At 36.5% G+C, this 26231-nt stretch overlaps 1 protein-coding gene across 1 annotated transcript in view; it reads left to right on the forward strand.

Annotated features, from left to right (window-relative positions):
- Positions 1–25233, forward strand: part of COL4A5 (collagen type IV alpha 5 chain) — a 250955-nt gene extending 225722 nt beyond the window's left edge. The window contains exons 39-51 of the mRNA XM_068532465.1: positions 147–245; positions 809–859; positions 2172–2357; positions 10842–10975; positions 13452–13524; positions 13661–13732; positions 14552–14680; positions 15506–15604; positions 17088–17300; positions 21561–21738; positions 23635–23749; positions 24097–24269; positions 25110–25233. Of these exons, the coding sequence (XP_068388566.1) occupies positions 147–245; positions 809–859; positions 2172–2357; positions 10842–10975; positions 13452–13524; positions 13661–13732; positions 14552–14680; positions 15506–15604; positions 17088–17300; positions 21561–21738; positions 23635–23749; positions 24097–24269; positions 25110–25191 (1604 nt within the window). The 3' untranslated portion in view covers positions 25192–25233. The remainder of the gene's footprint in view (positions 1–146; positions 246–808; positions 860–2171; positions 2358–10841; positions 10976–13451; positions 13525–13660; positions 13733–14551; positions 14681–15505; positions 15605–17087; positions 17301–21560; positions 21739–23634; positions 23750–24096; positions 24270–25109) is intronic.
- The last annotated feature ends 998 nt before the right edge of the window (positions 25234–26231 follow it).

The following is a 26231-nucleotide window of genomic DNA, read 5'->3' on the forward strand; positions in this document are numbered from 1 at the left end:
AAGATTTCATGATTTAAAGGAGTGTCCCAGAGACACTTTGTGTCTTTTGGGTAGAACTCTTTGAAGCCAAAATGGAAAGAATTGGGGATATGGAAGGAAAAGGGAATTGGGAAGATAGGTGTAACCTGCTGTACTCTGTTCTTCAGGTGGTGGAGGTCGTCCTGGGCCACCAGGGCCTCCAGGTGAAAAAGGCAAACCAGGTCAAGATGGTATTCCTGGACCAGCTGGACAGAAGGGTGAACCAGGTGCTATATTTTTTTATTGTCCTTAATTTTCTAATTTCTTCCTTGTCTACTTTAACTTTTGCCCTTTTTTACCCATAGTGAAATTGTATCTTCTTTCTTACCCTCTAAGCTTCCACACACTCTTCCCTTCCTAATTACCTTCTTCCACTCCATCCTGAGAATATTGCCTCACATTTATCGATAAAGTTGCCTCCCTCTTATGAAAAACTCCATATCCTTTCTTGTTCAATTTTTCATGTCAAGAAGCTACCTGGACAACTTCTTGTCATCAAGAAGTCAACTACTCTGGTTGACCTCCTTTCACTATGCAATCTCTATTCCATTTATATATACACACATATATTCATATGACATGAGTTTTTAAAGATAACACTCATCACAAATAGACTATAAGTTTATATGGTTTTCTCATGTTAGAATTGTAGTTCCATGTTGGAAATGTCTTCATGTTTCATATAATATACATTGCAGCACTTACGAAAAACCTAAATGATCCAAAAATAATTTGTCCTTGTTTCAGTTATTATTATCTATTTGAGAATTTTTGGTTTATTCTCTAACAGGTCAACCAGGCTTTGGAATCCCAGGACCCCCTGGACTTCCAGGACTTTCTGGTAAACTTTAATGAAGCATGCTAAATCAGTCCATAAAATATAATATTCTCCAGTACACTTAGTTATTCATCTCCACATACAACCCCAGACAACTCAAAGCTAGAGTTACATCTTAAAGCATTTCTTAATTAGCAACTTAGTATAAAGAGTTGTACTATAAAAAATGCACCATTAAGAACATTTACATATAAATATCTCTTCATTAACCTCATAAATAAATATTAGGGGTGGGATAGGGAGGGTGGGAGGGAGACGCAAGAGGGAGAGGATATGGGGATATATGTATACATATAGCTGATTCACTTTGTTATACAGCAGAAACTAACACAACCTTATAAAGCAATTATACTCCAATAAAGATGTTAAAATAAAAAAAAAAATTTAAAAAAGAAAGCAAAATTGTATGAAGAGGTAGATTTCACTAGGTTTTTAGAAACCCTTTTAGCCAGAAGAAAAACACTTTTTTCTCCCCATGGAAACCAAAACCAAGGTAATATAAGAAAACTGTAGAAATATGTACCATAATAAAAAAGTCTATTGAAAACTCCATCTTAATTTACATCTTGCAGTTTGGATGGGTAGGTGTGCACACACATCTACCTTCCCTCATTTGTTCTTACTATTATTGTAAGCACCAAGTAGTCAATTAAATGACTGAATGTGTGTACGGATATGTATGTTTATGTTCTGAAATGACCATTGGCTATTCGATGGAGACTTTTTTCAAACCACACATAGATCTCTTAGAAATTCCTGTATTTTTTTCATGAATCCAACATAAAAATTATTACTCTAATGTGCGACTGTTTTATTGCTCTCAAGCATGTCGGTGGTGTAGAAAAGGTGTTGAAAAGAGTTTATCTAGATTGTGTTTCTAAATCTTGGATAGAATGGTCTTCACGGACACAAAGCAACCGTTGAAGACCCATATCTTCCAATGGTCTCAAGAATTAGTCTCAGAACATTTGTGTTAGGAATTTCCTCCAGCTATCTCTAACCTATTGTTGCAGATATTTTATACTTTTCTATTTTTTTCTCCTTTTTTCTCATAACTACTGGTCATGTGATCATTGCTCTATGTCCTAATACAAAGGATATCTTTTAGGATGCAAGTTATTATTGTTTCTATATTTCTATACATAGAAATAACAGTATGGGTTTTCTGGATGGGCTGGGGATTTGGTAGGAGGTAGAAATGACCTCAGTAAATTCCATTACTTGTTCTAGTAAGTGAGAGCAGCTTTAGTCTTACAGGCAAGCCTGATATTCAGTATCATTTAATGTGTTCTCTAACATGACTTCACTTTCATAGGTCAAAAGGGTGATGGAGGATTACCTGGCATTCCAGGAAACCCTGGCCTTCCAGGTCCAAAGGGTGAACCAGGCTTTCATGGTTTCCCTGGTCTGCAGGGTCCCCCAGGCCCTCCTGGTTCTCCAGGTCCAGCTCTGGAAGGCCCTAAAGGCAACCCTGGGCCCCAAGGTCCTCCTGGGAGACCAGGTATGTACATGAGTGGTAGGGGAATGGTCTATTTATTAGTCCATTTATTTCATTTTGCTGGTAGGTTATTCAGTCTTTAGGACTTTAGAATCTATAATCCAAAGAACTTCTTAAAAAGAAATAGCTTGTTTTATTCATAGCTCAATCCATTTCCATGGCATCTAATAATTCTTTTCAGTAATGCGTTTCATCATTTAAAGTTGAACTAAAACATGCCAACTTGGAGGAAAAAAGGAAATAGTGGATTTATTAGTCTTTTTATTAAACATAAAGCTATACTGATAACCTGGCAGCAAAATGTCATCTGCATTTTTAATGTGAGCTTCTCAGCATGTCATCACAGAAATCATTTTAGTGATCACCCAATAGATGCTTGTGGTCCATACCAAAAGTGTTGCTATGGTTCTGTCACATGATCAGCAAATGTCACCAAGCACAATAAAGAAATTTTATCTTCTCTAGGAGCTAGGCAATCAAATTTATCTTCAACATCACAGCATGATTAAATTGAATAGTGATCTCTTCATACCAGCTTCATGTCTATACCTCATTTGTCTTGTGTTAACTGCTCTAGTAGTCTCAGTTTTGCATCCAATGTTCACTTTTCACTTTGTGTTTGTGCTGTGTCATTTCATTTTAGTAAGTTTGGAACCGCTCATTTTCATCCTGAATTAATGTCGCTGAGCTCAATCACTGGAGATAGATTATTAATACATTCTTGAGACTTGATATTCAATTTTTATATTTCTAATTATTGAAAACTTGGCCCTCATTGATTTTTTAAAAATAAGAGAAATGTAAGATTAAAAAAACAAAGCAATTGCCTTTTTATCCTTTGAAGGTCTCTGACCCATTTTTAAAATGTATTTAGAAGCGAAAATTTCCATAAACTCTGAAGTGACTGCAGTCAGTTTTAATACGATGTGCTCTAAAAACATGAATTAAATGGATTACATACTTTGTTCAGAAGATCATTTTCAAAACTAGATTTTATCTGATCTGATTTGACTGTTTATAGAGAGTGTTATTTAAAGTTTTACTTTGGTTTACTACTGAAGAAAAGCAGTGAAAATCTCCTCAGCCATGTTAATTCTCTTGCATGTAATGTAAAGAATTGACACAAATATCTTGCTTGGTTATGCATGCAATAATTCAAATAAACCAAACTATTATCCTTTTTTGTATTTTAATCAGCACTGTGGCTGTTTATTCTTACCAGTAATAGAGCTCAATGCTGAACATTACTCTGAAGTATGTCAACATAAAGACATCAGTCAAAAAGGTTCTTTAAAAATTACCGTTTCTAAAAGAAATAATAACAAAAGTAGTCAGAAGAAGAACACACATCTGATGAGTATTTGTGACTTCTCGATTTGTTCATAAACTACAAATTAAAGTGGAATTTTAAACCCAATTGCTTTTAGAATTGATTGTTGTTGTCTGCACTCATAGTAATAATTACTATAAAAATGATTTTTGGTCTTTCATAATATGTCACATGTGCTGTTTTTATTTTAGTGTTGATGTGAAGTGGTGATAATTTGGTTTATATACAGATGCATGAATATGAGCTTGCAGAGTATTCTTTTATTGAATTAAAGTTTAACTTGAAAGAAGTTAGTGTAATGCTTTAAGTTTCTTGATATTTCTAACAATTTTGATATTTTTCCTTTTTGTTAATGATGACATTGGGCCTTGGTGAACTTTGATCCCTATCCAGGTCCTACAGGTTAGCTCCTTAACTCCAAAGTAGTATCTGCATGAAGTATGAAACTTTTCTTATATTTTTATATATATATGTATGTGTATATTATTTATATACACATATATAGTGTATGTATATGTGTGTATATAGGTGTATATACACCTGTACCTAATATTTTCAAGTGTTTGAATATATTTTAAGAGCATATATGCCAATTCAATTCTTACGTGTTGATCTATCTGTGAAAGTTGTCAGGAACTTGCAGAGTCCAGTTTTTCTGTCTATTGGAATAACTAAAAATTACCTAATTAGGAAAACTGATTTATCATTTTAAAATTCATATATTTGTGTCATTTTTAGTTGAAAAATTTTAGTACTTAAAAGTATATTGTATACTATTTTACGTTTACCTTTAGAGTGTATTTCCTATTTTTGCCTCGTATCTGTTAATGTAAATGAAATTGAACTATTCTTCAAAAAGACATTCTTTTTAAACAATAATATATGTATTATCAGATCCTGCAAATATGCAATTCTTGATGAGCCATACCTCTTGTAATTTTTCAAACCACCCCATCTTCACATTTTGGTTTGTCACAAAGTTCTAAATTCTACTGCTATGTAAATGGACTAATAGGCACAGAGTAAAAAAAAAGTCAGTGCAACCAGCACAGATTAGAAACCTCTTAATCTTATTTTCATCCTATACATATAAAAAGTACACACCCAAGAACAGTTACCAAGAGCTGCCCATTAGAAAACTGCTGATTCATATTAAAAGATGTTCACCTAATCAGGAGTAAAAAGAACCACAAATATCTGAGTGTGTTTATTATTTTTCAAGATAAATAGCCCTTTTCAGATTTCTAAGGAGGAACTAAAACGGGAAGAAGTATAATCCTGAGTTCTGGCTATTGGAAATGGCAGGAAATTTTCTCTTCTTATGATTTTAAAATTCATAATTTTTCAAGATTCTTTTTAGGAAGCCATCTATCTCTGTGTGAATCGATTCCCTGGTTTATTACTCCCCCACAAACCCATTATTTCATATAACCATAGATTATCGATCTAGAAGGACCTAATTTTTACATTTGTCAAAGAGGTATTCATGAGGCACTTGATGATAGCAAGACAGATTTTATTCAAGACTATTGCATTAGGGGAGAGACTATTTCAATAGGAGAGAGAGACTGAGCTCAGCTCTGAGTACAACAAAGTCAAATGGAGATTTATAGTCCACTAGCAGAGTGAAGGAGTCAGTGGATGAAAAATTACTAAAAGGAGACATCAAGGGTAAGCAGATTCTTGCTAAACTGGCTTTTTAGAGTTCTCGCTAAAGGCAGTCCAAGGACTTAGACATCAGGATAAGGAATGAGGAACTTGATCAGATATCAAGGGTGGGGAGGCTCTCCCTAAACTGACTTAGCAGGATTCTTGCTAAAACTGGACTCAACAGACCAAGGCCAGGGCCCAAGGGGTGAGGCCTAGTTGAGAAGAGGGCTCAGAGGAACCTGTCTAAAGTTTAGTCACAGATGAGAAAACTAAGGCCCAAAGAGGTTAATAAGCTTGCTCAAGGTCATATTGTTAGTTACTGGCATAGCTGGGAGTCTGACTTGGGGCTCTCCAGTACTCCGTTAAGTGTCTGTTCTACTAGTAACACGTATCATCTTTCCACAAAGGTAGTTATATAGCTTGATGCTTATGATCTGGCCTCTTATTCTAGTTATAAATATGATAAGTGTTGGAGCAAAGCTGCTTCTGCCATTTTAGGAGACTCTTATAGATAGCAGACTGGGCCTTGCCTTCACTTTCTTGTTTTCTGTTAACTTAAAAGCTCCATCAACCCCTACTAACTGCTTCTTGTGTTTTTCCTAAATGGATGTCATCAAAAAGATTAAGACAAACACATGCTATTTAACTATTGCCAAGATAAAGAGAAGACTAGGGTATTCCTTGAAGTAATTTTGAGTCCTGCCCTATCTGACTTACATAGAAGTCTGCTGCCTTGATCACTTCCAGACTTTACTGTCAGCTAGAATATTGTTTTCTTCTGAGACACTAGAATATATTCAAAGAAGAAAAAGGAAAGTAGCCACATTACTTTAAAACCGATTTGACAACTTATTTACCAGATGTACTCTAAATTACATAGTTATTGGAACCTGGTATCTGCAGTGTTCTCTTCTTTGCAACAGTTGAAGACTACAACCTTAAGTGGAAACTGGATTTAAAATTTACCAATCAATTCATCAGCTTATCTTTAGTTATTACCACGTATATACAAGACTTGAGATTTTTGTTTTATTTTGTTTTTCAGTTAAACTTTGTTAGATCATTTGAGAAATAATGGATTGAGAGCCTCATGTACAAAATTGACTTGGCATATAACTCATTAAAATGTTACCTTTTAGAAATTAAAGTCTTAGAAGTTTTGCTATGATATGATCTGATGTTTTTCTTGTTACTTACTCAGACTGAAATATCATATAGTTCAATGACACATTTTTCTAAGAGCTCTTGTTTTGTTCCTTCTATATCAAACACATATATAAAATGTCTTTACTCAAACTCTGAATTATCTTTGGTAGGAATTCTAATTTATCTAGCTAATTGTGTTGCCAGACTCTGCTCAAAGGGTTGTCTTGAGTCAGTTTGCTGTATGTGATTTAGAAACCATTTAAACAAACAGAAGCTAATTTTTGGCCTCCTGAATTTCAAATTGTCAAATGCTTTAAAAGTTTTATTACTAGGTAGTAATAGCAATGTTTTATATTTATATGACATGCTACCATTTATATCATGTAACATACTTTCATTATAAGCTCCCTGAAGGCAGAGTTTGGGTCTAGCTAATCTTTGCGTTCCCTGTAGCATCTTGCACATGGCAGATATCAGGTCAACATTTTTAAAAATGAATTTGATCTTTAAAACAACTCTGAAGGAGGTTAGGGCAGACAACACTATTCCCATTATGTGGGTGAGAAAACAAGCTCAGAGAGATTGAATTACCCAGAATCCCATAGATATAAGTAGTAGAGCCAAGAATAGATCCTAGGTCTTCTGATTCCTAGGATTCAGTGCTCTAGCACAATTTATTCTCTCTGCTAACCTCAGTGCTTATAAATCATAGCAGGACTTGTAAGAAAAGGAAATTGTGTTTATAGTCAATTAACATTAACCAAGGGTTGTCCTGTTTGTAGGCTTTTTATCTTTTTGTTTAATGATCCTTCTTTTAATAGTTAATAGCCTATTTTAATATGTGCATTGAATAATATAAAGTAAATGTGATATTTTCTGTGGTTTGGGGTGGGATATTGCATGCCAAAATATTTTGAAGTGCCCCTTCACTGATGGTCTTCATATCTTTGGAAAATCCGAGTTCAATAGTGAGCAAGCATATATTGGCTTTTTGTCTTTGAGTAACTTATTACAAGTAATAATGCACAGAAGAACGCCTCTTGATGGATTATTTTAAAAAATCACAATCTGGCTTCATGGAATGATTTTCAAAGAAGACAAACAGAAGTACAGTTGGTAATGGCCATTGTGTACTCGTGTTTTAATTTCTCTATTTGGTCACCTATGATCTTTGTATATTTGTCTAATAAGGCCTTTAAATTTAACTGTAGCTCCTTGGAGCAGCCTGCACACACCAATAAATTTGCACCTCATGTTTTTACTAAAGAATGGCAGAGGCCAAGATAAACTTTTACCCAAAAGTTTTACCCAGAGGAATAGAAGGCTATCAGTGAAGTGGTACTACCTTTCCAACTTTAATGTTTTGAAGGTGCTAACTTTTGGAAAGCCACTGTAGCAGTGTTAACATGTCTTCAGTAGAGTTTTGCATTTTTTGCATTAATGAAAATTGGCAGCTTATTTTCTAGAATAAGCTCTATTTTAAAATATTTGGCTCTCTATACTCCTGTAGGGTTCTGTTTGCATACTGATTACGCTGTAGGTATAAGAAATGCTGGCAAAGAGGATTATTGTTTAACTTGTGCTATAATGTGAACCACTTCTAACTCATAATCTTATTTTGTACTGTGTGATGTCTGATACTGCTAACATCGATCTTTGGGCTTTGGTGAACTCTGATCTTCCCAGGTTTTCAAGGTTAGACTCTTCACTGGTCAATTCTTTTTTTTTTTTTTTTTTAAATGCTTTGTATGTGTGACAAGAGAAATGCACTTTTTTTGCTATAATTCAGAAGTCATTGAAGAGTGCTGTTATCCTCAAATACTACCTGCTCTGGTATTTAACATTTTGGTGAAGGTAATGTGACTTGTTTATAATCAAGTTTGAAATGACATTAGGTCTTTGTGGTTTCAATTATTTATAATAGGTAATTCATACGTAGAAACATGTTGAATTTTAAGTGGAAATACACTTATTTTTATCTTTAAGACTGAATTAAGATATTTAGGCAGGCATCTGGCCCATTTGTAACCTCTGTATATTGATTTTATTTTCTTGAATTTTTGTTGCTTGAGATTGATCAGATCTGTGTTTTCATGGCTACTTTCAGTAATGGAAGAGGCTAACTATTGAGTATTGTTAAACATAAATCTTGTATCATTAGCAAATCAGTAATTTAACTTTGAGAGACTCTAGAACAAGAGGTCTGAGTTAATAACATGTAAATTTCCCCAAATCTCCTTTTAATTGCAAACAGAGCAATGCCCAAAATATGCCTACTTTGTTTCCAAATGATAACAGTGTTCTGTTTACTTTTCAAACTGGGGAAGCCCGGGTGTAAAATGTTTCTTTTTTTCTTCCTCTTAATCTTACCCTAGTTATTGTTAGGCTGATTCACAGATAGTTTACTTTTCTCTTAATAACCTGATTTGCTACCTGATTTCTAGTCCAAATTACACATATGGATGAGACTAACAATTTTTCTTAGAAAACCCTATCAAGGGGTTTGAACTCAGAAGTTGTTTTTAATTTGTTTAAGTTCAAAGTACCCCAACCCTTTCTTTATGATTGGGAAGGGAATTTCTGAGTGTGTCTATCTGATTGCTGGGCTAGGGTGACTATATGATTAAAACTGTTTAAAGATAAAATGATTGTTGTACTGTTGTGAACCTGCTTCCTCTTTCTCATGTGACAGATAGAACACTGTTATATTATGAAATCACATAGATATAGCCGAAAGATTAAAAACAGGTTTATATTTTAAAGATATGTTCTTACCTTCAGTTTTACTAATAATGAAGATAATACTAGTAATAATAATAATTGTTTAAAACTTCTTATGTAATTCTTACTATGTGCCAGGCACTGTGTTTACATATATTATCTTATTTAATTCTTGGAACAACCTGATAAGGTAGGTACTATTCTTATTTCCATTTTAAAGAAGAGGAAATTGAGGCTAAGATGGTTAATAAACTTACTGAGGTCAAACAGCTAATGATTAATGGAGCTGGGATTCCAACCCAGCATTCTAGCTCCAGAGTCCGGCATTCGTAATCCCTATACCATGCTGCCTTGTTAGCCTGTAGCCATTGATTCTGGGTCATAAGAGTATTGGAAAGGATAGGATCAAAAATGTGACCTTTTGTGCATATTGTAAGCATGAACTCGGTATTCTAAATTCATATGCCTATGTTATTTCCTTCAAAAATAATCCCTACATATTTTCCTTTTTTGTTGAAACCAATGAAAAACTAAGATTACTGGAGGAGAGAAGGTATAAGGGCTCACTAGTTGCTGTTCATTATTTGGGGCTTCGTAATTATTTTCTTAAGGCAGGACTACTTAGTCTCCACCTCAGCTATTGCTTAGCGCTCTGCAGGCAAGTAACAGCTATTTCCCACCTAGTGAGAAAAAATGTGGCCATTTATAAGATCTTCTTGGTTGCTTAATGGACCTGGTATCTTTATTTAGAAAGAAAAGTTTAAAACACAGTATAAGGAAAGAGCTTACCAAATCCCCTTTTAAAGTACTTTATTTATTCAGACGTTATATGCCAAATCCTTTATTTTTCTTCAGAAATATTTAAAATGTAAATAATGCAAAAACATTTTTAAAATAAATTCAAAAGTACTATATTGAATCAATAACTTTCTGACACTAAAACATTCCCATGTATTAAGCATATCACTAAAATGAAATTAAACAATTAGTTTGCTTAAATAACTATCTTAATTACATAGTAATACAAGCTGAATAAAAGTAACTACTTCCAGGTAAAGCAATTTTATTTTAATCACAATAAGACAAATGGTTTGAATCCCTGATTGCGCTACAAAGTGTGGTCATGAACCAGCAACTTTAGCTACAGGACACTAGTTTATCTGCAGGGCATTTGTTAGAATGCAAATTCTTGGGCCCCTCTCCAGCCTAACAAAATTCAGAACTCTGGGGTTAGACCCAGGAATCTATTTTAACAAGCCCTCCTGGGTATTCTGATGCATTTCCAATTTGAGAAGAGTGCCCTATGGTGTCTCTTTTGGTTCACTTAAACACTTAGGGATTACAGAAGCAATCTTTATTATAATGTCCAAAGTCCTTCCTTTAGATATGAGCTTATTGGATTAAAAATATAATAAAATACAAACTAAAAGAGTCTGCAAACCAGTGTTAATAACAAAAAGAACCCAGCCCAGTTTACATTAGAGAGTCAGCGTGGATCTATATATTTAATGTAGTCTGGATTTTATTCTGCAAACTAATAGTATTTAGATGACTAATAGTATTTGGATAATTTAAAAGCCTGACTTTTATGCTATTCTTATGTTATACTGAAATGTGATTATTTGTTGTGCATTATCAAGGTCTACCAGGTCCAGAAGGTCCCCGGGGTCTCCCTGGAATTGGGGGCATTAAAGGAGAGAGAGGAAACCCAGGCCAACCTGGGCAACCTGGTTTGTCTGGTTTGAAAGGAGATCAAGGACCACCAGGACTCCAGGTAGGAAATGGGAGTATTTGATGAGAAAGGGGTGTGGGTGCTTGCATTCAAAATGAGAATTCCAAATTGCATTATTTTAATTAGCATTTACTGGTCAAAGCTCTTGACTAAGCTATATATATATGAGAGCATTGCATGTGGAGGAGTAGTCCTTCCATAGAGAAGTAATCATGGTGAGTGTGGGGATATTTTAGACTTTGAAATTAGGTGGAGTTAGGGTCAGATTTCAGCTCCTCTGTACACGTCTACTTTGTGTCTATGAGGAAGGCAGACAGACACTTTGCGTTTCTGTCTTTACCTGTAAAAAGAGAATAATAGCATATCCCCACGTCTGTGTTCATGTGTTTTCCACCTTGGTTTGAGCGACCCAGAAAGTCACATACTTCTTCATGGATCCTCAAAGCTTCCTTCCTTCATTCAGGAGGATTGTTGTTAGATTTTGCAGCCAACAGAGCCTGGGCTCAGTCTTTGAACTCTGATGGCTGCTTTATTGCAGAAAAAAAAATATCTAAAGAAATTGTCCTTAAAGCTTTCCAACAACTAACCATTTTTTCCTGTTATCACTATTCTTCTAGACATCTAGACTTAAAATTTTAATCTGCTCTTTATTTATTCTCTACTCACTTCCTACCTCATTCATTTCCCATGTCCTTCCAGTTCACATGTCACTATGCCTGATTCAAGACTACTGTCTGATACCAACATTTTATAAATCTGGTATTGTCGAGTTCTATTCATTTTCTTTCATGCAAGTTCTTACATTTGCACCTTTCTAATTTTTGTTTGGAAATAATGTTAAACTTACAGGAAAATTGCAAGAATGGTGAAAACCCGCATTTACCCAGATGAACCAATTGTTAATGTCTTACCCCATTTGCTCTCTGTATGTATGTTGTGTGTGTATGCGTGTGTGTGTATAATTATGTATTTTTTTCTGAAATATTTGAGAATAAGTTGTATCTATCATGTCCCTTTATCACTAAATACTTCAGTGTGTAATATTTCCTAAAATTAAATATATTCTTTTATATCACCATAGTACAGTTCTCAACTTCAGGAAATTGAGCATCGATGTAACATTTTTATTTCTGCCCACATGTTCTAATTGTATCAATTGACTTAGTAATAGCCTTTATAGCATTTTTCCTCCTCCAAAATAGGATCCAGACCAAACCATGCATTGCATTTAACTGTTATATCTCTTTATTCTCCCTCGATCTGAAACAGTTTCTAAACCTATTTCTTTCTTTCATAACCTTGACATTTTTGAAGAAATGTAGCCCGTTCCCATTAAAAAAAAAAAAAAAAAAAAAAGAATGTTTCTTCTTTTGTCTGCTCTTTCTTCATAATTAGATTCAGGTTATGCATCCCCAGATGGAATACTCCATGAGTGGTGTGTTCTCAGATACGGAGACCCGTGATGTTCATCTGCCCTTCATTAGTTATCTTAATTTTGATCTTCCCATCAAGTTGTTACCTCGTTTCTCCACTGCATGGTTACTGTTCTTCCCCTTGTAACTAATAAGCAAAACTACAGGAAGACACATTAAGATACTGCAAATATATATACTATTCCACATCAAAATTTCTCCCTAGATATCATATCTATTTATGATTTTTGCCTCCACTGTTCAATACTGTGATAGTGGCAACTACCTCCACATATACCACTCAGCCCTACTGTAAGCAAGAGCCTCCCTTCTCTGCTATTTACTGTCTATTTGTTATCATTATGGACTCACAAATTCTCATTCTCTTCAATGATTCATAATTTTTATTGTATCATTACTTATTTTGATGCTCAACCTGTCGTAGATTTGGGAGCCCCTTCAAGCTGGATCCTGTGACTTTCTGACATGCCTCCCCGTTTTAAAGTTCTTTCTTACGTTTGGGCATAAGATGTTCCAGCCTTGCCTCTTTTTCATTACTGCTAATAAGAGCTTCATCGTTCCACACTTATTTTCCCTTTAGATCCATTCTAGAGTTATTTTCAACTCTTCTTCTTCCCATAGTTTTCCTGGTCCTCAAACCCAATTAATTAATAAGCCCACTATATTTTTTTGCTTAGTCTTTCAGACTTTATCATTTCTTAGATTCTAATTCACACACTTAGCACATCAGGGCTACACTAAAGAAGAAGTGCCTTTGTTAACGATAATAAAATAATAACTAAATTTATTAAGTATACATCATATGCCAATCAGTTTTCTAAGTACTTAATATGAATGATCTCATGTAATCCTCACAACAACTTCATGGAGTAGATACTATTATTTTCTGTATGTTAGAGGTGAGAAAATGATGCATCAAAGAGGTTAAGCAATCAACTCAAGGTCACACAAGCTAATAAGGGGTGAATTGGGTTTTGAATCCTGGGAGTCTGACTCTAGAGCCAGTGCTACAAATCACCACCTATGCCCTCACTTCCTTCCTTCCCCCCAACTTTTTTCTAAAATTAATGATTTTATTTACTCAGGGTAATCCTGGCCGGCCAGGTCTCAATGGAATGAAAGGAGATCCTGGTCTCCCTGGTGTTCCAGGATTTCCAGGTATTTGAAGGGGTGTTTGGAAGTTTCCCCCTTTACATTAAACTCCTTTGGGGGAAGACACCCATTTTCTGATTTGGCTGGGTAAAGGCTGTGGCCCTGTTGCTTTGCTGTGCAATTGTGTGTACCTTCTTTGCAGGCATGAAAGGACCCAGTGGAGAACCTGGTTCAACCGGCCCTGAGGGGGATCCAGGACTTATTGGCCCCCCAGGTAAGAGTTATTTCTGGAGCTAGTTATACCTGATACTTAAACTCATTGAAGAATTTGAAAGTTTGCATTCTGCCTTTCAACCAAAACTTTCAGAGTCTCAGTCCCCAACAACTGAGGGGAAATAGGCAGGACTCTCCCTCTATTAACTAATCTTCTCAAGCTCTCTATTTCAATAAAGTAATATCAGGAGCAGACCTTTTAAGTTTAAGGTAGATGCAGGACCAACAAGAATGCTTCAATGAGATTTTTATTGACCTTTATACTAACTTTCCCGTATTCACTTGAATAGATCACAAGAGCAAGTCACATAAGTATGTTTGTATATTTTTAATATGAAAAGAGTTCTTTTGCTGAGAGACTTAAAGAGGTTTCCTGTAAACTGTGAAACAGAGCATCTACTAAATTCCTTTACTAGTTAGTTCAGTGGGTCCCTTGACAAGCACAACAAACAAGAACTGCAAATGATGTCACAATCAGAATGGACTCTACAGCAAGTAGAATTGTCTAACCTTGACACCAGTGTTCACAGATTTGCAGTGGATTAGACCTTCTTGTAACCGAGTCATGATTCAAGGCTTGAAAATTGAGACAATATGCCTAATTTGTCCATGGACCCTAAGAAAATTATTTATTTTTTCAGGCTTTTGGGTGAGATAATGATAATTTTCCCAAACAGATGTCTGTTGGACATAGCAAATTCCAATACATGTAACTTGTTTCTCTCAAACCAGTTCTTGTTCTGATCTGAGGTTACTTTGGCATCCATTCTTTCCGACCTTTCTCTTCCCTACCTTCAACTTTACGTGCTTTGCCTCTTAGGTCCCCCTGGATTACCTGGTCCTTCAGGACAGAGTATTGTAATCAAAGGAGATGCTGGTCCACCAGGGGTTCCAGGCCAGCCTGGATTAAAAGGTCTACCAGGACTACCAGGACCTCAAGGTTTACCAGGTACCTTTGTAGATCATCTTTTTAAGCCTTACGTATTTGAAAACATTTCCCTCATTCTTCTTTCACTTGTTAGAGTTTGTCTCTGACAATAGGAGTCTCAGCAACTAGTAGAATACCAGACCACCAGGTTCCATTTCCTTTTTTTCTTGAAAATGTTCACTTCTCATGCCCTAATTTCTTTTAGGCCCAGTCCAATTTCTTTCAACTCCTCTGGCTATCCTAACTTGAATGATTAGGTTAACGTTGTTAAAATCTCTGTAATGACATTCATATGCATTTAAGATATGGTGCTTTCTCTATCCCAACCACAAGAAGGATAGAAGGCTGATTTGGTGGGCTATCAGTTCCCCCACTGTGAGGCCTCCTGATTTTTAAACTAAATCCTATCTAGTTGGCCACTTAACTCTATGCTTGCAGCCAACTTTGATTAAAAAGAAAGCTAGAAACTAACTTCAGTCTTTCTGTTTTATCAGGTGGCTTAATAGCAGTCTTTTCATAAATAAAGTGTACCAGGCAGTAACAGCCTTGCCTATGGTGAGATATATAATAAAAGTTGGCCTTGCACTCTATCTTGTTCTGAAGGCAAGGAGAACACAACTGCCGTATTATGGAAATCTCCACAGAGGCAAATGAATTGTTTAAAATTAAAGCTAAATCCTTGTCTGCTTCTTTTGTCCTGGGCTTGAGCTGTTCCTTCGTTTATCTGAATTAAAGACGAAACCAGATTATGAATTCAGTGACACTCGAGGACCTAAGTGTCCCAAATCTATCTGGATGTGGATTTATTCTACCCACATTTGAAAACCCTACTTCATTTTCCTGTAGGTCCAATTGGCCCTCCAGGAGATCCTGGACGCAATGGACTCCCTGGCTTTGATGGTGCAGGAGGGCACAAAGGAGACCCAGGTTTACCAGGCCAGCCAGGTGAGACGTGCTGCTGCTACTAGTTTTTAAGTCTGGGGGACCTCTGGACATACGGCCTCCGATTGAAGCTGTGAGAGCCTCCTCTTGAGAGAGCATAGCTAGGTGGGGAGTCTACTGCTTGGGAAAAATGGGATGACACAGATGTGCCACTATAAGAGAAGCATAGAAAGGTGGTTTTTATTTATGTGTTTAGAGCACTGGAAAACCCAGCTTTTCCTCAAAATGAGGATTTTCCAGGTACTCACTGTACTTAACTGTTCTGATAATTTTCAATATTTTTTGAATAAATTTATTTATTTTATTTATTTATTTTTGGCTGCGTTGGGTCTTCGTTGCTGCGCGTGGGCTTTCTCTAGTTGCGGCGAGCGGGGGCTACTCTTCGTTGCGGTGTGTGGTCTTCTCATTGCGGTGGCTTCTCTTGTTGCGGAGCCCGGGCTCTAGGCGCGTGGGCTTCAGGAGTTGTGGCACGTGGACTCAGTAGTTGTGGCTCGCGGGCTCTAGAGCACAGGCTCAGTAGTTGTGGTGCACGGGCTTAGTTGCTCCACGGCATGTGGGATCTTCCCGGACCAGGGCCCGACCCCGTGTCCCCTGCATTGGCAGGCGGATTCTTAACCACTGCGCCACCAGGGAAGTCCCTCAATATGTTTTAACAACTTTAGATAATATAAATATAACTCTAAATAATATAAACATAAAGGTTTGTATTGGTAAAAACTAGCAGCGGCAACAAGGCAGATTGGTGATAACTATGTTGCTCCTAGAACCAACACCCTCCTGTTTCATTAACTGTATTTCTAGGGAAGAAGCAAGTTAGTGCCATCTTCATCACATATATGGGCATTGCTGTGAAATTCCCCCAAATGAAAATCTATACACACGGTGGCCAAAGGCCTGTAAATAGAGAAAATTTTAAAATCAGCTCAAGTCGGGTGGCCAAATGGAGAATGGGAACCAGTGGTAGATTGAAATTAGACATTTTGAAAAGTTTCCTTAGAGCACCCTGCCTATTCTCTAGACAAAAAGGTATGCGTGAGAATAATTCCCCAGACAGATTCAAAGGAAAATGTTTATCAGCACTGAAGCTGGCAGGTTGATGGCAGCCGCACCCTTCCTTTCTCGTTGATGAACAAAACAGCAGGCTGAAATTTCGTCGTGGGGTTTGCACTCCTTTAGTACAGCAAGAGACTAGATAACACAAACCCCCCAAATAAGCATCACTTTTTCCCGTCTAATGTTCCATTCACTCAGTATTTATTTAGTGCCTAATGTCATCAACCAATTTCAGAAGGAAAAGAATACATTTAAATCTCTTTGAGGGCAGAGACTGTATTTTATTTATCTCCAAATCCATGATATCTGACAATGCCTTTGTAGACATTCTATAAATATTAACTAATCAAACAAGGTCACAATGTTATGTCGATAGCCATAACAGTGAATCAGAACTTACTTAATTTGTGTACTGATGATTCTTTGGAAATAGGTATCCGTGGTTTGGATGGTCCCCCCGGGCCAGATGGATTGCAAGGTCCCCCAGGTCCCCCTGGAACCTCCCCTGTTGCCCATGGATTTCTCATCACACGTCACAGCCAGACAACAGATGCACCACAATGCCCACAGGGAACTATCCAGGTTTATGAAGGCTTTTCTCTCCTGTATGTACAAGGAAATAAAAGAGCTCATGGTCAAGACTTGGGTGAGATAATCAGCATCTTATTTCTTACTATGCATTTTGTTTTTGTTTTGAAAATCTTATTGGGTTCTAGAGTAGCCTTGGCCAAAGTGTCTCTCTCTATTCTTTTGGGGCTTCCAAACTGAAGATCATGTCAAGGGCAGCTGAATATATTCACTATAAGTTTTAAATAAATAATATTTAACTTTAAACTAAAAGCATTAATTAGCTAGTGTGAGGTACAATTCTTGGCCTAAAGCAAGGCATTTGGAAAGGGCCATATGTACTTTTGTTAGCTTAGTTATTGAGGAAACAGATTCTCTGGGCTCTCTATAGTATAGCAGCTGCTTAAGTGGGCAGTTTTCATAACTCATGGGAGATAGTGTCCTCTTTTCTGACACTGGTCTTTATCAAGTTAAAGATAAGTGCTGAAGAGAATCTTGGTTTCTAGATCAAAGAAAGTAAGGTCATTGCTTAATTTTGCTAGTTCATGAATAAACGCCTTAGCTTTATAAAGTGTTATCAGAGTGGTTTAAAGCTATACAAAGCACCATATTTCCATATAGGGTCCACTTCATTTAATGTGTTCTCATGCATCTTCTCTATGCTAGGGTGGGCAGTTTTGTTGATGGGATGAGGCTGGACTGAATGACTTTCAAGACCTCTTCCAAATCCCTAACATTTCTTTTTCTGGAATTCTGACTTTTCATTTTGAGGCCCCATTGTTTGACCTGGGGCTGCCTATTTTAGAAATCACTATCCCTTTTGCCTCCATAAAGACATTTAAGAAGATAGTCTAGGTCTCCAGTTTCTGGGGTCTCCATAGTAAGAGGCCTTCTGAAGTCTCTTTACCTGGGCCGTTCTGTGAAAACAGTTCTGCAGCAACAGAGATCTCCGGGGGTCTGCTGTGCTCACTCTGTTCCAGGGCACATGGCCACACCTGCCAGGAACATCTACCTACATGGAAGCCAGTAGTCACAGGTCATTTTAAAGAGCCTAATAAAGTAGGAGTTTGCCCAACGACTTTTATCTTTTAGATAATTTTCTCTAGTTTTTCTCCCATAAACTTTTTCTCCTTTTAGTCCATTCTCTCTTTACTGTCAGAGTTTAGCTTATACCCGTAATCAAGCTTATAAACTTCAAATCCCTAACCTATCAAGTGAATAGAAAGCATTAGAAGTTTTTGAACATCATGAAGTTCACAAATGTAATGCAAAGGAAAAAATGGGATCTCTTACCCTGTATATCACTATAACTTTTCAAAATGTGTGTATTTGTTCAAAGGAGACCCATCGTAGTATGTATTCAGACATAGAGGCTATAAACTGGCCCTGACTCAGGTACAGCTTATGCCTCAGACATAGGAAGGCCATGATAGGGCCCAAGATCCCAAGTGTGATACTGGATTGCAGGGTCTATGCTAGAGCTCACTCAAGGATCAACCTGGAGATATCTTGATGGCTAAGCAAAGAATAGTTATAGGTTTGATGTTAAGGAAACAATCACCTGATTAAGTAAATACATAGTCTCTGCTGGATTAGTGAAAGGATTATGGTGTATAAAAAAGAGAGTGGAGGAAACACACTGAATACTAAAACTGTTCTGTCTGGGAGAATAAAAGCATACTAGGAACCATTAGTCTATAGTTTTAATAGAGGCATGGAGAGTTCATGAGATCACAGTCTCTTTGCATGTTTAGAAACTGTAACCAGAATTCTGCATCATCATGGGTAGCCTACAGCATAAATACAACCAAACGCCCATGTTCTCATCATTATGGGCCTTCCTTTTATGCACATCTTCCTTTTCTTTCTGAGACCAGGGATATTTCCATCTCTGTCCCTGATTAGTAATGTTAGTTTTATTTTTAAATTACTTTATAATTAGAATGTACTTTCATATTCATTATCCAATTTGATTTTCACAACTGTGATCAAGAATGATATAGGACAAGTATTTTTCCACTCTACACACCCACACACACGCACACACACACACACACACACAAACTGGCTAAGCGGTTAAGTGACTTATTCAAAACCACACACTCAGAAAGTGATGGAGATAAGAATTGACTCCAACACCTACCAGTTCTTTTTTTTTTTATTGAAGTATAGTTGATTTACAATGTTGTGTTAATTTCTGCTGTACAGCAAAGTGATTCAGTTATACATATATATGCATTCTTTTTTATATTCTATTCCATTATGGTTTATCTCAGGATACCGAATATAGTTCCCTGTGCTATATACAGTAGGACCTTGTTGCTTATCCATTCTATACGTAATAGTTTGCATCTACTAACTCCAGACTCCCAGTCCAACCCTCCCCAAACCCCCTACCCCTTGGCAACCACAAGTCTGTTCTCTATGTCTGTGAGTCTGTTTCTATTTTGAAGATAGTTTCATTTGGAACACCTACCAATTCTAAACCCATTCGTTTTTCAGTTATGTCAGTTTTGTTATTTGCTCTCACGTGACTTTGAACTCATTCACCTCTCTGAGCCATTTTTTTCTGAAAAAAGTATAAATTACAATAAATCAATGATTTTCAACCTGGGGAACTTTTGAAAAGATTCCTGGGCCCATCCCAAACCTATCATGTAAAAATTCCCAGTGATCCTGACAGTCTACCAGTTTTAAGAATTATTGGTCTTTTATCAGTCACCTTCAGCCCGAGATAAGCATACCCCTTTGGATACATGAGGAATTTCCAATGTATAATTTTAAAGGACTTAGTTTACAAATCCTTAATTTTCATATGTACTTTCTCCTAAAGTCGAACTGCCTGTGTATGTGCTTTGGATAATCTTGTTTCCCACATCCCCTTTCACTACCACCCACCTCCCACTTTATAAAAGACTCATACTATGGCATATTGCCTTGAAACATGAAAACCTCTAGGGGGCAAATTCAGAGAAACAATTCAAAGTAATGGCTTTGTTAAAGTCTCCATCAACTCAGGCTCTATAATTCACTTCTAATCCATCTCATTAGGAAATGCATTTCCAATAAAAGTTTTCTTTTAACGTTTAGTAATTATCAAAATTTATAATAAACTATCTTTTTGATCAATGTGAATTAGTAATTATTATGATGATGACCATTCAAAATAAAATATTTAACATGTAAAGCTTTAGGGTCACAGGAAGTTTTTAAAAGTTACTTTAAATTTTTGTTTCAGAAAACTATGATTGGATAATCAGTAAAAGACTTTCAAAAATTAAAAAAAAAAATACATTAGGATAAAACTGTGTGAGAGAAGTGGAATGGAAATATAATTTCCAAATGCAAAAGGAGCACTGTATAATTTCCAGTTATTAAAGATGAGTTTATGCACTTTTCAAAAGGTTTATTGTTAGGTTTCAAATACTTACATTGGATACATTTAAAAGAGTGATGTCAAAGTTTGTTTTTAAATATAAGTATTCACAAAACACTACAGATGACAGCTGGCAATGTTGAAATGTGGTTTGCAAAATTCCAGGCTCCGGTATTACAAAGCATAGAAGGGTGGGTTTGAAGCCAAGAGACAGTAACCAATAACTTAATAACTGGCACAGTATCAATTTAAAATTCTGATGAAAAATTTGAGATGTCAACTTAAAAATGTGTGAGTGGGGTACGTCATTCTTCATCATTCTTTTGTGAGTAAATGAGAAAAGAATGGCCTAATCGCTGGTAGAGATAACCTCTATTGCCCCTACCAGCTCAGAAATTTAAAGACTCTAGTTCCTTTCCTTTTTTGTTTCCCTTACGTTCTTCCTTTCTCCCTTATTTACTTTTTTCCTTTGTATTATTTACCTGCAAACCTGTCCATGATTGCTGTGCATATTAGTCAACACTACAGTTTTCCCTAGGCTTAAAGAGATTGTGAACCCACATAAGACATATACTGGGGATGTCTTGGATGAAGAGAGGACAGCCTGGAGAGGAAATACTGATATGATATTATAGGGAATCAGTGTGTGCCTTTCACTCGTCTACAATAAATTACCCAATATTCTCCGTAAGACACCATTGTTTATAAGATGCCTCACCAGTTTAAAAACAGTGTTGGGGAGTATATAATAAGCTACCACAATAAATGTCTACATAATTTGTAAGATCTATCCTGATTTTAGAGATGTAAAAATATGAGTAAATGTGCATCTTATAACTGAAGAATTAAAGTGTATTTATCATCTAAGAGATGGGGGAAAGTTTCTCTTTGAAAGGTTGTTAGTATGTTAGAAGAAACTAATCATCATGACATTTTTTTCTTTTTCTCCCCATTTCTTCCCAGGAACGGCCGGCAGCTGCCTTCGTCGCTTCAGTACCATGCCTTTCATGTTCTGCAACATCAATAATGTTTGCAACTTTGCTTCAAGAAATGACTATTCTTACTGGCTCTCCACCCCAGAGCCCATGCCAATGAGCATGGAGCCCCTGAAGGGCCAGAGCATCCAGCCATTCATTAGTCGGTGAGACACTGGTATACCTTTGATTTTTATCAATCTCCAGTTAGTTTAGCTAGTTAGTTTAGCTAGTTAGAAATGAGTCCAAAGCTAATAATCTGATCATATTCATCTCAGGTTAGGTAGAATAGAGGTGCCTTTATAATACTCAGTGCGGTATGTAGTTTGATCCATATTTATCGGGAATGTACTTTTGACCAGGACCCATGATAGACTAGTGTAAATACAAAAAAAAAAAAAAACTCACAGTCTAGTCACTAGGCAAATATATGTAAATTAATATATATCAGGCTTGGGCTAAGTGCTGCAATAGATCCAGTAAAGTGTTATGAAAGCATTGGGAAAGGGATATTTAATTCCAGCTAGAGAAATCTGAGATGACTATATGGAAGAAATATGTTTTGAACTGCTTAGCCCTTGAAGGATGCAGAGGACTTGAGACACAGGCGTTTATAAGGGAGAAAGGCATACTAGGTAGAGAACATTGGAACGGGTTGTAGATTGATATGTCTAGAATGTAGTTTCTAAAAGTTGCAGAGGGAGAAGAGATTGGAAAGTTAGCTTGGACCCGGACTGTAGAAGACTTTCAATGTTAGGTTTTAGTTTGGAATTTATTTGGTATGTAATGGGGACATCTGGAGTTTTTGAGCTACATTTCAGGGAGGATTACAGAAACATCAATGTACAACATGGATTTCAAAGGGGATAGTCCAGAGGTAGAGAGACCAGTTAGGTTGAGAATATCGCTGTAGTCCTGGTAAGAGTGGATTGGAACTCTCAGTAGGGTACATGTATCACATTAATAGAATAAATAAGATTTGGCATGATTAGTTATGGGAAGGAGAAAGTGGTAGCTGAGACTTGGCGCATGAGTAACTAAGAGGAGGGTGGTACCATTAATAGAGATTTCCTAGAGTGTTGCTACATTAGAACCCTAGTTTAACTCAACCTCCTAGGCATGTTAGATATTGCCATTTTCATTCTGATCATGACCCAATTGACCTAGGAGTCTAGTAACCATAAAGGATGAATCATTGGAAACTCTAGTTTCTTTGACATTGAATATAAAGGTTAAACTTCGTTCATCCTCTCTTAATAGCAAATTCATGGTGCCCTTTTCAATATATTTGCCCTAATCCTTTGAGAATTCATTTTTTAGTGTGTGATTTTTTTTGTCAGTCCCAACTCTTGGGAATAAAAGATCCCCTAAAGGCATTCCCTATTTTGTAGATAAACTTTACCAAATTGGTTTAGTCATATTTCAAAAGGTACCCTTATGCTCTTTACTAAAGATTTGGTAGACTCAGCTGTATTTTACTTGATTTTATAGATTTAAGCCACATCTCCAAGTGCCTGGGTACTTGCCCAGCATTCTGGATATGTTGTACTTCTACAGATATGGCCAAATGGTTAATAAATATCCTTTGGGCCAAAAATAATGGGTGGGGATTAAGAAAGTGTCTGTTTCTTGTCTTTTTAAGTTTACTAGACATTGTTCTTACCACAGTTTTAGCATTACTAAATGTCTCCCCTCCAGTTGGGCACTTTGACAGCAAGTAGTATGTGCAGTACACTAAGCCAAACTCTTATAGTAATTATGACATTGATTATAGCAAGTATGGGTACAAATTTAGGGCAGAATAGAAAATGAAAATGCTATAGCAGTGGTTCTGTAGTTTCTTTTTAAAAAAGCTTACACTTTTCATTTATAACTTTATTATGTATATTGGGAGACTGGGCTTATGCAAAAGCAATTCTCAAAGTGCATTTTTCTCCTCTTTTTCTGAGCACTGAAGACACCTTAATGGGCTTTTATACCAGGAAGCCTTCCAAAGAAGAGGGACTGCTATTTCCCATATGCTTACTCTGTAGATTGTGTTCCTTCTGCCTTTCCCTTACCAGATGTGCAGTATGTGAAGCTCCGGCCGTGGTGATTGCAGTTCACAGTCAGACCATCCAGATTCCCCGCTGTCCTCAGGGATGGGATTCTCTCTGGATTGGTTATTCCTTCATGATGGTATGAAACACTCTTCCTTGTCTTTGTCATCAAAGCTGACTGTCCATCATATCTACATTTCTTTCTAATATGAGGAATCCCTATCATTTATGTAGTAAGAAGCTTGAACCTCATATAGCTTCTATCCAAGCACTGTGTTCCCTCTCATACATTTGCTGGAACATATTTTCATAATCTGCCTGTTTCTTTTGTTGGATACCTTTGGTGTGGATACTGTTCTGTTACCTCTGGCTCTAGTTCCTTCACTGGCTTTGAATTTTTGGCCCAGCTCAGCATGTATCTTTGGATATTCACTAGGGTATCATGGCACATGGGTATTGTGGCACATTTTCCCTTGTCTTTTCTAGCACACAAGTGCAGGGGCAGAGGGCTCAGGTCAAGCCCTGGCCTCCCCTGGTTCCTGCTTGGAAGAGTTTCGTTCAGCTCCCTTCATTGAGTGTCATGGGCGGGGGACCTGCAACTATTATGCCAACTCCTACAGCTTTTGGCTGGCAACTGTAGATGTGTCAGACATGTTCAGGTAAGGTGCTTATGGCTTTAGTTTAGGTCCTAAGCTTCCTTCAGAGGTGCTAGCGAACAGAGAGGCAGTTCATGGATGGTTTATACCCAACAAATGTTAGGAATTTAAAGGACCATGTCGTTTATTCTTGCTTGTTCTCCTCATATACCAGACTCAGGTCAGAAAAGCAGACTTGGCTAATAATAGGTATATGTAGTTTGAGATGGCTTGGTAATAATTCTTCAGAAGCAAAACAGAGCAAGGAAAGGTTATGTGACCTGCTCAATAACAAGTGAGCAACTGAAGCCACCCCAGAAATTGAAGCAATAATCTGTGTTGCCTTCCCCAGTCCAGTAGTCTCCTTTCCCAGGATGTTTTCAAGGCTCTCATCCAAGTGTATGAATGAGTAAGACCACATATGATACATGTACCTCAAGATACTTTATCCTATTGGATTTTTTTTTCAATTTCAATTTATTTTTATATGTTGCTTCTTTTGTTATCATTAATATTTTTCTTATGTATTATCTTTATGTAATTGTTGTGTGTTATGTATTATCATTTATTCATCATCAATTGCCCAGATCCCTCTCGTTCTAGGACTATTAAAAAAATGTATAAGAGGAAGAGAGGGAGAGACAAATAGACAAGGGTAATGGCGGCAGGGAGGAGAGTCACAAAAATACCTATGACCACTAATGACTCTTAGGCTATAGCAGTCATTGCGTTAGATTGCATTGCTCAAAAGTTAACCAGTAAGTCATCAGAAGAGCTACTGAAACACAACGAGAATGTTTACATATGAATTTGAACCAAATACCAGAAAAGGCTAATCTGATAATCTTGTTTCTTATTTCCCAGCAAACCTCAGTCAGAAACGCTGAAAGCAGGGGACTTGAGGACACGTATTAGTCGATGTCAAGTGTGCATGAAGAGGACATAACATTTTGAAGAATTCCTTGTGTGTTTTTAAATGTGATATATATATATATATATATATATATATATATATATATATATATATATATAAATTTCCCAGGATGCAATGTCTCACTCTCCCCAACTTTACCACTGCTGCCACCAATGGTGCTACTATATATGACCAGGAGAACATGCTGACTAGTAATCATGAAGATTCAAATGTACCTCAGCGATGTGCCAGAGCAAGGTCTCTATTATTTTTCTACGAACAAAATAAGGAAATGAATTTACTTTTTGGGTCCAGAATGACTTTCTCCAAGGATTATAAGATGAAGATTATATATTTTGCCCAGTAACTAAAATGGCACGTTAAAAATTCAATTAAGAGAAGAATCACACTGAGTAAAATAAAAGACTGCAGTTTGGGGGAAGAATTATTTTTCATGGTGCTACTAATCCTACTGTATCCCAGTTTTTTAATATAAAAGTGTTAAGCTTATTTTGCTCTGTAAGTAAAGAATGTGTATATTGTGTAAACAGCCTTTTAGCTCAAAATGTTGAGTCATTTAGATGTGACCTGACATGAATCACTCTTTACAGAAAACTTAGGAAAACCTAGAATACAAACAGCAAGATTTTATATCCATGTTTATCAAAGTGAGAGAATTTATATTCTCGCATCAAGTTATTACCGAGAGTGAATATAACTTGAATTTTATCCCCTAAGTTCTTATTTGACTTTTTTTAAAAAATAGGTCATTTTTAGTCACTTTAATCAGAATTTTAAATGTACATGTTACATACCAAATTATAATATTTAATGAAGTAATTTCTCTTTTGCTATATTCTCCAAGACACTCTTAACACTAGATGCCCCCAGCTTTGATGTTTCTTACATCTTGTTTTTGCTCATCCCTGACTGGGCAAAGTTCTCCCAAATAATTTTGAGAAACAAAAATGTATTTAAAAAATTGACAATTCTTTTCCCTGTGCTTTTTATGTAAGAATTATTCTCCTGTGGGCTGTGCTTGTGCAAGAACTGGGAAGACAATACTTAGTCTT

Source organism: Eschrichtius robustus, chromosome X (assembly GCF_028021215.1).
Source record: "Eschrichtius robustus isolate mEscRob2 chromosome X, mEscRob2.pri, whole genome shotgun sequence".
NCBI lineage: Eukaryota > Metazoa > Chordata > Mammalia > Artiodactyla > Eschrichtiidae > Eschrichtius > Eschrichtius robustus.